This window comes from Pelodiscus sinensis, chromosome 3 (genome assembly GCF_049634645.1).
Source record: "Pelodiscus sinensis isolate JC-2024 chromosome 3, ASM4963464v1, whole genome shotgun sequence".
Lineage (NCBI taxonomy): Eukaryota > Metazoa > Chordata > Testudines > Trionychidae > Pelodiscus > Pelodiscus sinensis.
The window spans coordinates 129,973,286-129,986,149 of NC_134713.1; the positions used below are offsets into that span (position 1 = coordinate 129,973,286).

At 38.3% G+C, this 12,864-nt stretch overlaps 1 protein-coding gene across 2 annotated transcripts in view; it reads left to right on the top strand.

The window, feature by feature from the left end:
• Positions 1-12,864, top strand: part of FMN2 (formin 2) — a 241,250-nt gene that overhangs the window by 207,341 nt on the left and 21,045 nt on the right. For both annotated transcript variants that reach the window (XM_075924820.1, XM_075924819.1), the window contains exon 17: positions 6,420-6,569. In XM_075924820.1, coding sequence (XP_075780935.1) covers positions 6,420-6,569 — 150 coding nt within the window. The remainder of the gene's footprint in view (positions 1-6,419; positions 6,570-12,864) is intronic.

Sequence of the window (12,864 nt, forward strand, 5' to 3'; positions counted from 1 at the left end):
GTACTTGTGTTTACAGTCAAATTTCCTGACTCTTCACTATTCAGGACAAGGATGGCAATACGGTGTAAAAACAGTGTATGAAAATTCACTAATAACCTTGAAACCACAAGAAAAAGGGAACCTTTATAAAATATGTAACTTGTACAAGTGACTGCTTGGGATCTGGTTTATCCCAGATTTCTACCTCAGAAACTCAGAGCTTGGCCCCTTTTATCGTGTTTTGAAGCAGGACCCAAGGGGGAAGAGGATCAAGGCTTACTTCCACTTGCTGGAAATGCTGAGAGCCTCTAAATCACAATCCCCGTGCTGATCAGATGGACAGAGTTTCTATCGTTACACGTTCTCACTAATGTTCTTATGCTATATGAATTGTATGTGCTATACAAGAGCTGACAGAATGTTTGTCATTGTTTTGTTTAGAGGATAAAGCAATGGTGAAAGGAGTGACTATGACAATTCATTTGGCTAACTTTCCAGGGAGTAGATACTGTTAGCTATATACTGTACTCTTGTTTTTATGTCTCACCTTAAAGCCAAAGAGCCAAATTTTGCCCTTATAGTCCTTGTAACTCATTTGCAAGCCTCACTACACAAGTTGGCCCTTAATAAAATACAACTTGTATCAAATTTAAATAGAGCAATAAGTTTTGTGCACTTGTATACTGTATTGTTGATTATATCTGGCTGTTCTCCCTTCCCCCAAACACCTACACTTTCCCTCACTCGACTTTAGTCATTAGCTGTTTTACCTGTGACCTTAATCACTGGATAGCGTGCACTTTATGAAGTGGGTAAACCTACTATCTGAATCAGGAGGTACTTCTGGAACCTAAAAGCCTCCCAACTACCTCCATAGGGGGGAAATCCCATGAAGTAAAATTAGTTAATTGAACTTAAGTTCTGGAAGAGAGATCTCCCAAAGCTCTATGTAAACCAGGTCCACAAAGGAAATAACTCCCAGCACTGTAGCCTGGTTCACACTGGCACTTTACAGCGATGTAGCTTGCTGCACTCATGGGGGTGTTTTTCACACCCTTGAACCAGAAAGGTTCAGCATAGTAAAGAGTCAGTGTAGACTTAGCCTTTAAACTCTAAAACCTGAGGTATCAGGGACATCCAAATATAGCTGCAATTGAAATCCTTAATTTAAAGGTTAAACCATCTAGAATTATCTTCTAGGGTGTTAAATCCAACTCTAGAATGATCACTGCTCCTAAAATGTGGCCACAGGTGGTGTGTGTTTGGAAATGAGAGAGAGCTCTGTGTGTTAACCATCTCTCAGTAAGAAGTGGAATAATGTCACTGTAAGTGAAATTCAGACCATGTCTCTGGACTTACACTTACCTTACTGTTTATTTGTTGGCTGCTAGAACCCGGGCAGCCCATTCTGAGGAGACTGCAGCTGTTTCTTCAGTGCTATCATTGATTCCAATATCATCCCAATTAAAAGAGAGACCTCCATACACACACACACACACACACACACACACACACACACACACTTTGTGGATATTGAGAAACTATCCAGATGAAAGGATAGTCATCCAGTATGACACATGGCATATCTGAGTTTGAACCATTGTGTGCTGCTGTGGTTTATTAACTGACTTCAAGGTAAGAGGAAAAAAAAACAATCGATGGCTTGCTCTCAACATATTTTTAATTGATTTGACCTAGCAAGTATACACGTGCTCATGACAAGTAGGTTAAAATATGATCCTCAGGTTTTTCCAGTAATGCTGGTTATTCGATTTAATTGTTTGAGTCCAATATCTATAGAAAATGCAAAATGGCATAGGTGTAAGAATAAATAGCATGCAGTAAGGTCTGAAGTGTGTTTCTGAATTGTGCCTGGAGATGAATAATTAAGTTTATGGAGACTAGATTAGGAGGAGAGAAGATTGGGGGAGGAGGGGAACTGGCTACCTTCCTTATTCTAATATTTTTATGTATTGTGCCAGAAGCCACCACCTTCATAAATTTAGCAGATTTAAAGATATTTAAATGGTTCTTTGGGGTCAGTGGGGGGAATATGAAAACCTATTTGAAATCTTTTTAATGGATATTTGGCCTTTGCCCTGTCTGGATAAGGCTGCAGTGTGAACATCAATGCCTTATTTTTAATTAGGCTTGAAAAGTCATGCTGACTTGAGCAAAGCCACTGACCTCCCGTACCTCTATTGTTCTTTAAAAATAAACTGCATTCTCTCCTAGCCCACCTGCTCTGACACACAGATTGTGTTTTGTTTGGTTTTTAAACATGACTTAGAAATAGGGGGAAACATAAGCAACTTTCATTTGAGGCGCTCATAATGCTTTATGAATGTGAAGCAAGTTTCACAGCACCTCTTTGGAGTAATAAGTGTAAACGTTTCACAGATGGGAAAGGTAAGACACAGAGAGCGTATGGGACTTTCACAAGGTCATATGTTACTGAAATAAAGTTGGAAATGGAACTCAGGTGTCCTGGTCGTTGTCCCCTCTCCCCCTTCCCCCCCCATTCTCACCATTAGATACAGCTGTGAGCACCATTGCAGTGTGTTTTGCTGAAAGGTTGTTAAAGGACCAAAAAAGCACTTGGACAAATTGCGCTAAAAAATGCAGAGGAAATATCAGTTGCTTGGCTCAATAATGTGGTCTGAAATGTCAATATCCACGCCTAACCGGATGGGTTTCTTTGCATCTTTATCTAAATCCCTTTTTGTGGCTGAGCAATAGGTCCCTTCCAGAATAGCTTTTAGGTCTCTCTATATCACTGGCTTCCAAACTTTTTAAACACTAGATCACTTTTTGATCTACCTCAAACGCAAATGCTCCTGCTCCACCCTTTCTGCGAGGCCTGACCTTGCTCACTCTGTGGAGGTAGGGAAAGGGGAATGCCATGACATCAGCACCTCCCGTCTTCTCCCCCTGCCCCCATTACAGCAAATAGGAGACTCCCAAGAGAAGCTCCAAGACACCGGGCAGGAGCAGCATGGCAGTGTGGGGGAGGGGCAGCTGAAGTGCAGATCTTGATAGCCTCCTGGCCAAACCAGTCAGGATCACCTGTCAGAGACTCCAGGATCTACCAGTGGTTGGTGACCATTCCTCTATATTAATACATATAAGCTGTAATCCTACAGGTTTCAGAACTGGATATTCACAGAGCATGCTAACGTAAACATGTTACTGTTTCCCAAATTTCTGTCATTTGGGGGGGAGCGAAGTCACTTTCCTTTGTCTTGATCTTTGCTTTTCATATCTGAATCCTGCCACCTTGTCCTTCAAGATGCAACAAGGAGAACATCAACATGCCTCTAACTGGAGAAGTTGAAATACTTACTGTGCAAGCGTCTCACCTGTGCTACCAGGATAAATACCTGATTCTTGGAGGGTCCCATTTTTAGACCTAACTGCATCACAGGCTGTGTCTTCTGCATTTGCACTAACTATCTTTCAAGCTACTTCTCTTTCACATTTTACAAGAAGCTTAATTTCCCCTTTTCTCAAATTGGTTGCCATGGTAAGGTGATCCGTGTGGCTGGGGACTTGCATTTGCTGTAACTCACTGGACGAAGAATTGTCGTTAGCCAGAGTGAAACATAGATGGATGGGTGAATAGTCTATACTGGTGGTTCCCAGCAAGATTAGCAATGATCAGAGGAAAAGCCTGACTAAGTCCCTTTGATCCTATGGATTGTTAATGAAAGCCCTCATGTCTTCTGCAAATGTTAGTACCATTTATCAAACTCAAACATATATTTGTTGGAATTTCACTCTGGCCTGTCTCCCTGCTTGATGAGAGAGTTTCATTGGAGAGATTATAACTCAAATTTAAACATAATACTTGAGATGGCTGTTTTTCATTCTCTTGTGGTACTCATCTTCTGCTTAACTAAGGTGTTGTTGTTGTTGTTGTTTTGTTTTATTTTATTTTTTGTTCAGATCAGTCCTTTTGCTACCAGGATTCTTTTGTTTCATACTATAATTGGGTCTGATACCCCTGTATCATTTGTTGGAGCCTTTTGCAGAGGTGTTTGTCAGAACAGAGCCTCATCTTTTTTTGAGCTTCTGATTTTTCTCTGTTTTTCAAAGCACAAAATGGCCTGTAAGTAACTTACTGAAAAATGGCCACTGACTCAAAAGGTACCTGAAGATTCACATGCCATCCTGTAATGTCCATAGACTCTATATTTTGTGTCAGTTAATTACTAAACACTACAGCCGTTCTTTATATGATGACACCACTGGGACAGTTGTGCACTACAAGGGGGAAAAAAGGCTCTCCAAGTATTTGTAGTACTCTTTATCATGAAGAATCCTCAGTTGCTTTGCAGTCTTCACACAATATGCAGCTATTTCCTGCCATTGAAATGCAGCTGACTCCATTGTGGCATGTTGAGGGCATTGTGCATGAGTGACACAATGCATAAGGTCACAGGAGAGGATAATGAATAATATCTTGAGCATAAAATTGTAGGAGGAACTTAGAGGCGTAAACTGTAATTTGGCCTGAATGGCAGGATTAATTCACAGAGGGGTCATAAGAGTTTAACTACCAGAAATGCACAGAGCCCTGGTTAACATTTTATAGACCAGCACCTTCAGTAACAGTGTACTTTCAAAGATCATGCTCGCGCATTGGCTGACCTCTGGCTCACAGAAAAGAATATCACTGCTGAATCTACAGATTCAGTTCTTCAGCATTTGGGAATTTTCCCTCACCAAGGAGCAGTAGGCCCAGCTTTGTTAAGCTTGTGAGAACTAATGAGACAGCCTGAATTGGTGTTGCTGCACCCCATTAGTGAAGAAAAGTTGGAAATAGAGAGATGTCCTCCGTTTTTGGTGCCATTCTCTAGTTTCGAATACTTTTTAAAAAGGGTGCGAAAATCTGAAGGAGAAAAGAGGCTGACCTTGTCCAGAACAGGTCTTTTTAAAAATTAAGAAGGTATTTGGTTTAGGACTGTATTTTAGTGTTGATGGTTGCTACTGCTGAACAATTAGGGCATTGGGTGTTGGCAACAGGGAAAAAAACTGTTCTTCAGAGACTTATGTGAGGTTAAATCATTTAAATGATCAAATCTTTTCAAAGTGTTTCTATCTGGTGTATGCTTTGATTAGCTGGCTAGCATGTGCCTAAACAACTATCAAAGTAGTCTTGCAGTAATTATAATGAAGATAGTAAATTGGTTCAGTGGGTGAAATCCTATCCACACTGACGTCATTGCCAAAATGTCCTTTGTCTTTAATGGGATCAAGATTTCACTCTATGATAAATGTGATTTCACCATGTATGGTTCATAAAATATTATGTATGGGTGGCTGAATAGTAGTAATCTTAACTACCCTGTGGGACACAAATTGAGTTCCCTGTTTGTCTAATGTCCACTGTTCAGTTATTTCCTTATCCTGTTCTCCTGCCCCCAAAATCAGCAGGCTTTGGAAGCATTACACAAATAGTGTAACACAAAAATAAAATAAGCCTTCTGAACTATATTATGAGCCATTTAGTTGTCCACCATGGTTTTTTTCACAAACTGGCCAAATTTTTACAGAAACAAGTGCACATTTAAATTCCCCTATTTTGATGTGATAATTTTTCTTTGCAGGAAGAATATTTTGAATATGTTGTCTTTTTAATTAAAACATTTCACTAAGTTTATTACACACCTATTCCTTGTGATAACTCTATACTTTTGAACTGGAAGTCACAATTTTTTTTTATCGTGTTGGACCATTTTTTATTATGAGGGTTTTCAAATACCATTCAAACCGCAGCCTATGTACTAAATCTTGTTGTATAGCTCTGGGTATCCTTAAAAAGCAATTCTTGCTTGCATTTTAGCTCTACATATGCTACGTTCTCATCTATGCTAGCAATGTCTCAGAAATGATCAGAAATGGATGTTAACACAGTTATATCAAAATCATGATTGATCACTATTTTCTAGCGTGACTGTTGAGAGCAATTTAACTATTGTTTAGGATAGGAAAGAATTGTTTTAACATAATCTTTCCACAAACTAATCCACTTACATAGTCTATTGTATTTTATTGTTTCATAGTGAAAGAGTGTTTAGAACTGCTTTAGATTTCAGCTCTGTTTTGAAAATATTTTCAAATATAATAAAAATGCAATGTGAGCAAAAGAGTTGAGGTCTGTCTTTGCTGTGATCTGAAAGAATACATTCATTCTCAGCTTTAAAATGGACAATGCTTTGATCAAAAACAATGTGTGTGATTAAATACCAAATTCCAACCCCTGTTGAAGAAATATGTTGTATTACATGAATATGTACACAAAAATATCAGTGCTAATAATCCATATATTTCACTTCTAATTAACAATAACAATTGTTTTTAAGCCAGATTTTGGATGCAGAAAGAAAATTCTATATCAATGGTAATAAAATATTTGATGCTTTTGTTGTCTTTGACAGCTTTTTGGAAACTGCAGCCTATTTCTGTATGAAACCAAAAATGGGAGAGAAGGAAGTGTCACCTCATGCTTTCTTCAGTATTTGGCATGAATTCAGTTCTGACTTCAAAGACCTCTGGAAGAAGGAAAATAAACTTATTCTGCAAGAAAAGTAGGTGTCTTCATTTTTACAATAACTGTTAATTCTTTCTAAAAGACTATTATTAGGAGCAATCAATGGAGGCTGTGGGGACCTAACAACTAGAAAATCAGGTAACTTAGTCTAATTACTGATTTTTAAATATGGGGATTATATTTTAGATTGAATGCCCTTTTAACAATTATGAAAACAAAGTCTGAATTCTGATTCTATTGCAAGATTATAGAGCACATATTAACATGGTGCTGATATTTACTAGACAAGAGGTGCACTTCAGTTTACTGCTTTTCTGAAATGATTTCATATGCTTAAAAATCTCTTTAGTATTTAGCTTCAGCCCAGCTTAATTCTAGCTTAAGTTCCCCATGCTGGGATTTACTTGCCAAAGGTTTATCTTGTGAATCCATGTATTTTCTATAAAATTGTTTTTTAAAGAATGTTTGTTCTTTTCTAGGTTTATTTTCTTTTAAAAGGGGGTGAGAATTCTTTTCACTCTGCATATTTTTTCTTTAGTATTAACAAGAAAAATAGAGGAACAATATATTTTGACTTTAAAAGATCAGCTCATGGAAAATTTTGCAAATACTTTTTAGTTTCTCTGCTAGTCATACAAAAGTTTCTTTGCTCTGTTTCTCCACCTGTTTTGAAGTACAAGAGAATTTGAAATGAAAACAGGACTACTAAGTGTTCACTTGCTTGGGTTTCTTATTACCTTGTCTTAAATCATGATGCCTCATATATGCCATCGTATATAGTGGGTGTGGAGATGTTGATGATATGAAAAAACAATTTGTGACTTCCCATGGGGGGAATCCATCCCAGGCAGACTAATGCATAAAAAACAAAGAGCGGCTTTTATGAATGATTTTCCATTATGATCTGAGGAATGTGGAATACAGAAAATACATCAGGCTGAACTGACTCAAGGGTTTTTTGTAATGTTCTGTCTATTATGAACTAAGAATTTTGAAGTTCTGGCTTGCTCTTTCCATCCACAAGGTATGAAGGTTATTCATAATTAATGCCACTTAATTATAGTGATTTTCATCTAACGTATACAAATCACTTAACATGCCCAAGCAGGATGTGCTATAGTGGCAACAGGTAAAATCTTAGAAGAAAAGGAATAATTGGAAGAGCTGGCCACAAATGGGGACTTTTTTCCTGTGGAAAATATCATTTTGCAGGAAAACATGGAAAATCTCAAATATTTCAATAGAAAATCAAAATATTTAGATTCTGAAAAGTCATTTGCAGTTCCTGATGAGAATTCAGGTGTCTCCTTCTTCCATTCTCGTCCATAAGGTGGACTCTCTCATCCGATTACCATGGCCTCATCTCTTGGTAAAGAAAAGGGATGCTTTATGGTTGTTGCCTGGCCATGATGCATCATGAGAAATGAAATCTGTCTCTGGAATCCATCCTATAGAAAAGAATGAGTGACCCAAACTACAGCTCTTTTGGAACTCTACCGTACCATTATCTATTTTTGGTTTTGGCCAAAAATTTGATGAACAATCTGATTTTTTCAGGGAAAGCACATACTTTTTGTTAAAACTCTAATTTAGTTAAAAACTTGGGGTTTTTTTTTGTCAAATGATGTCAATGGAAATTTTCTAACCAGCCCTAGTAAAAACACATTCTCTAAAAATGCCTATTATAGTAGCCATTTCTTGATCTTCCCACTGACAACTGAAATGGTATGATTTGAAGGTATCAAGGCTGTTCTTCACTCTGGCACTTCAAGTGCAGAAGGCGGGAGCCCACAAGAGACTTTAGAATAACCTGCTACTGTAGGCCTCTGTTTAAAAATCCACCCCAGGTCACAGATTCCTGATCCTGGATGGTACGCTGCCACCACCCAAATGCAAAAACCCCTTTGAGAATCTAGGAAGATGAACTTGGGAATTTCTTCTTGTGGGGAATTTCAAGCTCTTTAACCTTCCCTCTGGAGAGAACTTAAAAAATACCCTTTACATTCTTAAATCATAGAATACTAGAACTGGAAGGGACCATGGCAGGACCAAGCACCATCTAGATCATCCCTGACAGGTATCTGTCCAACCTGCTCTTAAATTTCTCCAGTGATGGAGATTCCACTTCCTCCCTAGGTAATTGGTTTCAGTGTTTAACAACCCTGACAGTTAGGAAGTTTTTCCTAATGTCCAGCCTAAACCTCCCTTGCTACAATTTAAGCCCATCACTTCTTGTCCTATCGTCAGAGGCCACGGGGGATAATTTTTCTCCCTCCCTCCTGGTAATACCCTTTTAGATGGTTGAAAACTGCTATCATGTCCCCTCTCTTTTCTAAACTAAACAAGCCCAATTATTTCAGTCTTCCCTCAGAGGTCTTGATTTCTAGAACTTTCATAATTTTTGTTGCTCTTCTCTGGACCGTCTCCAAATCTTTCTTGAAATGCGATGCCCAGAACTGAACACAATACTCCAACTGAGGCCAAATCAGTGCAGAGGAATAGTTGACTTTGCGGTTTTAGGCATGTGAACATAGAACGTCCTGTCTTCTAGGACACAGGAATCGGGTCATAGACTTAAAAAGGTGATTTTCTGAACAAAAAAAAGAAGACATACTGGGTAAAATATTACTTGGTTGCTAGGTGTTATGGAGTAACTGAAAAAGGCAGATTAAAAACACAGAGAATTGTTTTCCTGGAATTCAGTTTAAAAGTTATAGTGTATGGGGAGTGGAAGGGCCACATGGGCTCAGCACAGAGAAATAACCCCCCCCAAAAAATAAAGAACATAAAAATGGCCATACTGGGTCAGACCAAAGGTCCATCTAGCCCAGTATCCCGTCTGCCGACAGTGGCCAATGCCAAATGCCCCAGAGGGAGTGACCAGAACAGGGAATCATCAAGTAATCCCTCTCCCATCTCCCATTCCCAGCTTCTGACAAATATGAGGCTATGAGCACCATTGCTAGCCATCCTGGCTAATAGCTATTGATAGACGTATCCTTCATGAATTTATCTGGTTCCTTTTTGAATCCTGTTAAAGTCCCTGGCCTTCAAACATCCTCTGCTCTGGTCACACAGACTGCAGCAGGAAGGTCCTGCTTCCAATTCAAAAACCCACACTCTGTTTTCATTGGCTGTCCTGGCTTCCTATCAACACTTTCCTCTTCCCTAGCATTACTGAAGATTCTCTAGGATCCTCCATCTATTGTTTTAACCCTTGCAGGCTATTGAGTTAATTGAATGGCTGGGATGTCCAGAAAAGGGTAGTACCCTTCCCATTCATCACAGAAGGCCTCTTTGTCCTGGAAGCAAGGGTGTGTCTAGACTACATGCCTCCTTCGACGGAGGCATGTAGATTAGCCAGATCGGAAGAGGGAAATGAAGCCGCGATTAAAATAATCGCGGCTTCATTTAAATTTAAATGGCTGCCCCGATCTGCCGATCAGCTGTTTGTCGGCAGATCGGGGGAGTCTGGACGCGATGCGCCGACAAAGAAGCCTTTCTTCATCAGCACAGGTAAGCCTCGTGAAACCAGGTTTACCTGTGCCGATGAAGAAAGGCTTCTTTGTCGGCGCATCGCGTCCAGACTCTCCCGATCTGCCGACAAACAGCTGATCGGCAGATCGGGGCAGCCATTTAAATTTAAATGAAGCCGCGATTATTTTAATCGCGGCTTCATTTCCCTCTTCCGATCTGGCTAATCTACATGCCTCCGTCGAAGGAGGCATGTAGTCTAGACACACCCTAAGTGTACAATGGAGAATAATGAGGGCAAAGCCCTACATTGGCTGAGTGTAACACTCCAAAGTATTCCCTACTCCCTCTAAAGTGCAAGAAGAATTAAAATGTATAGACATATCTACCAAGGCTGTTGGATTTGAGGATCTGGTCCTTTGTTTCAACAGAGCATCCCCAGGATTCTATATTTCTATGTATGAATGCTTCCCTGAAATTGAATAGTTAAAGTTTTAAAACTCAAGGTAGAAACACTCTAGATCTGAAATAAAGTAATTTGCATTGTGATGCTACATGCCACTGAGATTATTTATATTTAAATGATTGTTGCCTAGATTGCATACTAGGTACCTCATGCTAATATTTTAATGGTGAAACCCTGGTACCTTTGAAGTCAATGGCAAAAGTTTCATTGAATTCACTAGGGCTGGAATTTCACACAACCTGTTTTGAAGTCCAGGTGGTTCTTTCCTTTTGCCTCTGTTTGATTAATCAAGTTATTTATTTTCAGGATAATGTCTGCCCACATATATGACAGGTCTGATAAAACATTGATTCCTTTTGATTGTTGTAATATAATTCTGCTGTAGGGGAAATAATCGCCAGGCTGATGCAAAAAAATGGAAAGCAGTTTGATTGTCATCCTATTAGCAAGAACTGTATATCTTTTTTTGTTTGTATGTTTGTGCCCCAAAAGATTTTATTTAACAAGATTGCACTGTTAGCAACATTTCTGGCCTAGTTTTATTGTCCTTGGTCTTCAATAGGGAAAACAAATGGGGAGTGATAGTAGCAAATCCTTATCCAATCTCTGTAAATGTGAGTCTAAATGGTAATACAAAAACTTATGCAAAGACTTTTCCTAAATGTTTTTTTTCCTGAGGTGTGCACCATTCTGTTACAGATGTGCTAAAAATGTATATGTTTAAAGAAGACAGTCAGTAATTCTTTATTTTAAATACTTTCCAGTCTGGGTTGCAGCTTATATATTGGTTTGCCAGGCATTTATATGCAAAAGATAAACACGTCAGTGTCTAGTCTTCGTGTTTCTCAGCTACCAGATGAGAAAAACCAAAGAAAAATGGTGCAAGGTTAAGAACAAATTCATTTTTCTGAAGTTTTCAACTGCTTCCACTCAGTTGTGTCAGATGAAATAAAGCAGAAGTGGAAAATACCAGCCACAGAGAAAATTATACAAAACATTGCTGAATACAGTAGCAATAAAAAGAAAAATGCACCTGAAATTTACACTTAAAGCATACTTCTGTCATTAGTACTATTGGGATTTCCTTAACAGTACTGTGTTTAGTAGCAACGCTTGAGTCAAGGGTAAGATGGACATTCCATTCTAAATCACTCACTGAGTTGTTTATAATGTTCTCAAAAGTGTTCCCTTTAGGTTGAAATTTCTTATGCTGGGTCTCAGGCTAAGGGTGATTTTTGTTTAAAAAAAAATCTAAATAAGATCTGTTTAGCCATTTTTTAAATTTACCCATATCTTTTTAAAAATGTGTTTGGTACCTGAAAATAATTTTGTTCTGTAGTTCACAACCAAAGATGACTTTGCTTTGATAGTCAATGTTGATAGATATACTTTTCAGGGATGAAAGGGATCTCATAAGTCAGCTAACAATAGGTGCCATATTCAGTTCTGTTACATCTGTGCAACCTTATCAACATTAGAATTTGGCTCTTAATTTTGAATTAACACACTAACAAATTATGAATGATCTCACCTTTTTTCTTCCACTATATTTTTAATGTGCCATTAATAGACCACACGTCACATTCACATTGAGCTCTGAGAATGTGTCTACCAAAGAGAATGTGTTACAGCCGGACTGCCTGGGTCATCTGATGGGACTCTGAAAAGTGGATTTAACTGTGTCAGTTCTATCCCTAGGAGACCTGTCCTGTGTTCGTGACTATAGCTTGTTGTAGGTGAAGCTCGCACTTGCCATTGTCAAGAATCTGAATGTCTGATCTTGATCCTGAGCACACATTTGCAGTTATGTGTTTGGGATTAAAATGAACAGACGCCTCGATACTAAATGTTTGTTTAGAGCATAGTTATTTTATCTAGAGCTGTGCAAATAACATATAATTTCAGTTTACTAGCAGTTCTCAAAAACTGAAAATAAATCAAGTTGAACCGAAAATAACTTTTTCAGCCAATTGAAAAGTTTTTAAAATAATCATTTTTAGTCAACAAAACATCTTGCTAAACCCACAGTGCAACACTTGGTGCACTTCTAAATGTAGTGTAAAGCCTTTCACATAAAGTTAAAGGATTTTTTTAAAGTTACTTCAAATTTTAAAAATTAAACATTTCCATTTGCAATTAATTTGTTTTCTTTTATCTGACTATTTTGTTTATAGTTTGGCAAAATCAGCATGAATTTGCAGACTGTTTCATTGTCAACAAATCTGCATTTTTCACCAAAAAAAACCCTGTTTTGGGTCAAAAAATTTCATCCAGGTCTAATCCTGTCTCCCTTGAGCATGCAAAGCCATATGTATTTAACTTTTTCCTTAAAACGCAATCTCTTCAATCTCCTATTTTTTAATTTCTCTTAATTCCTTCCACTTTCTCTAGA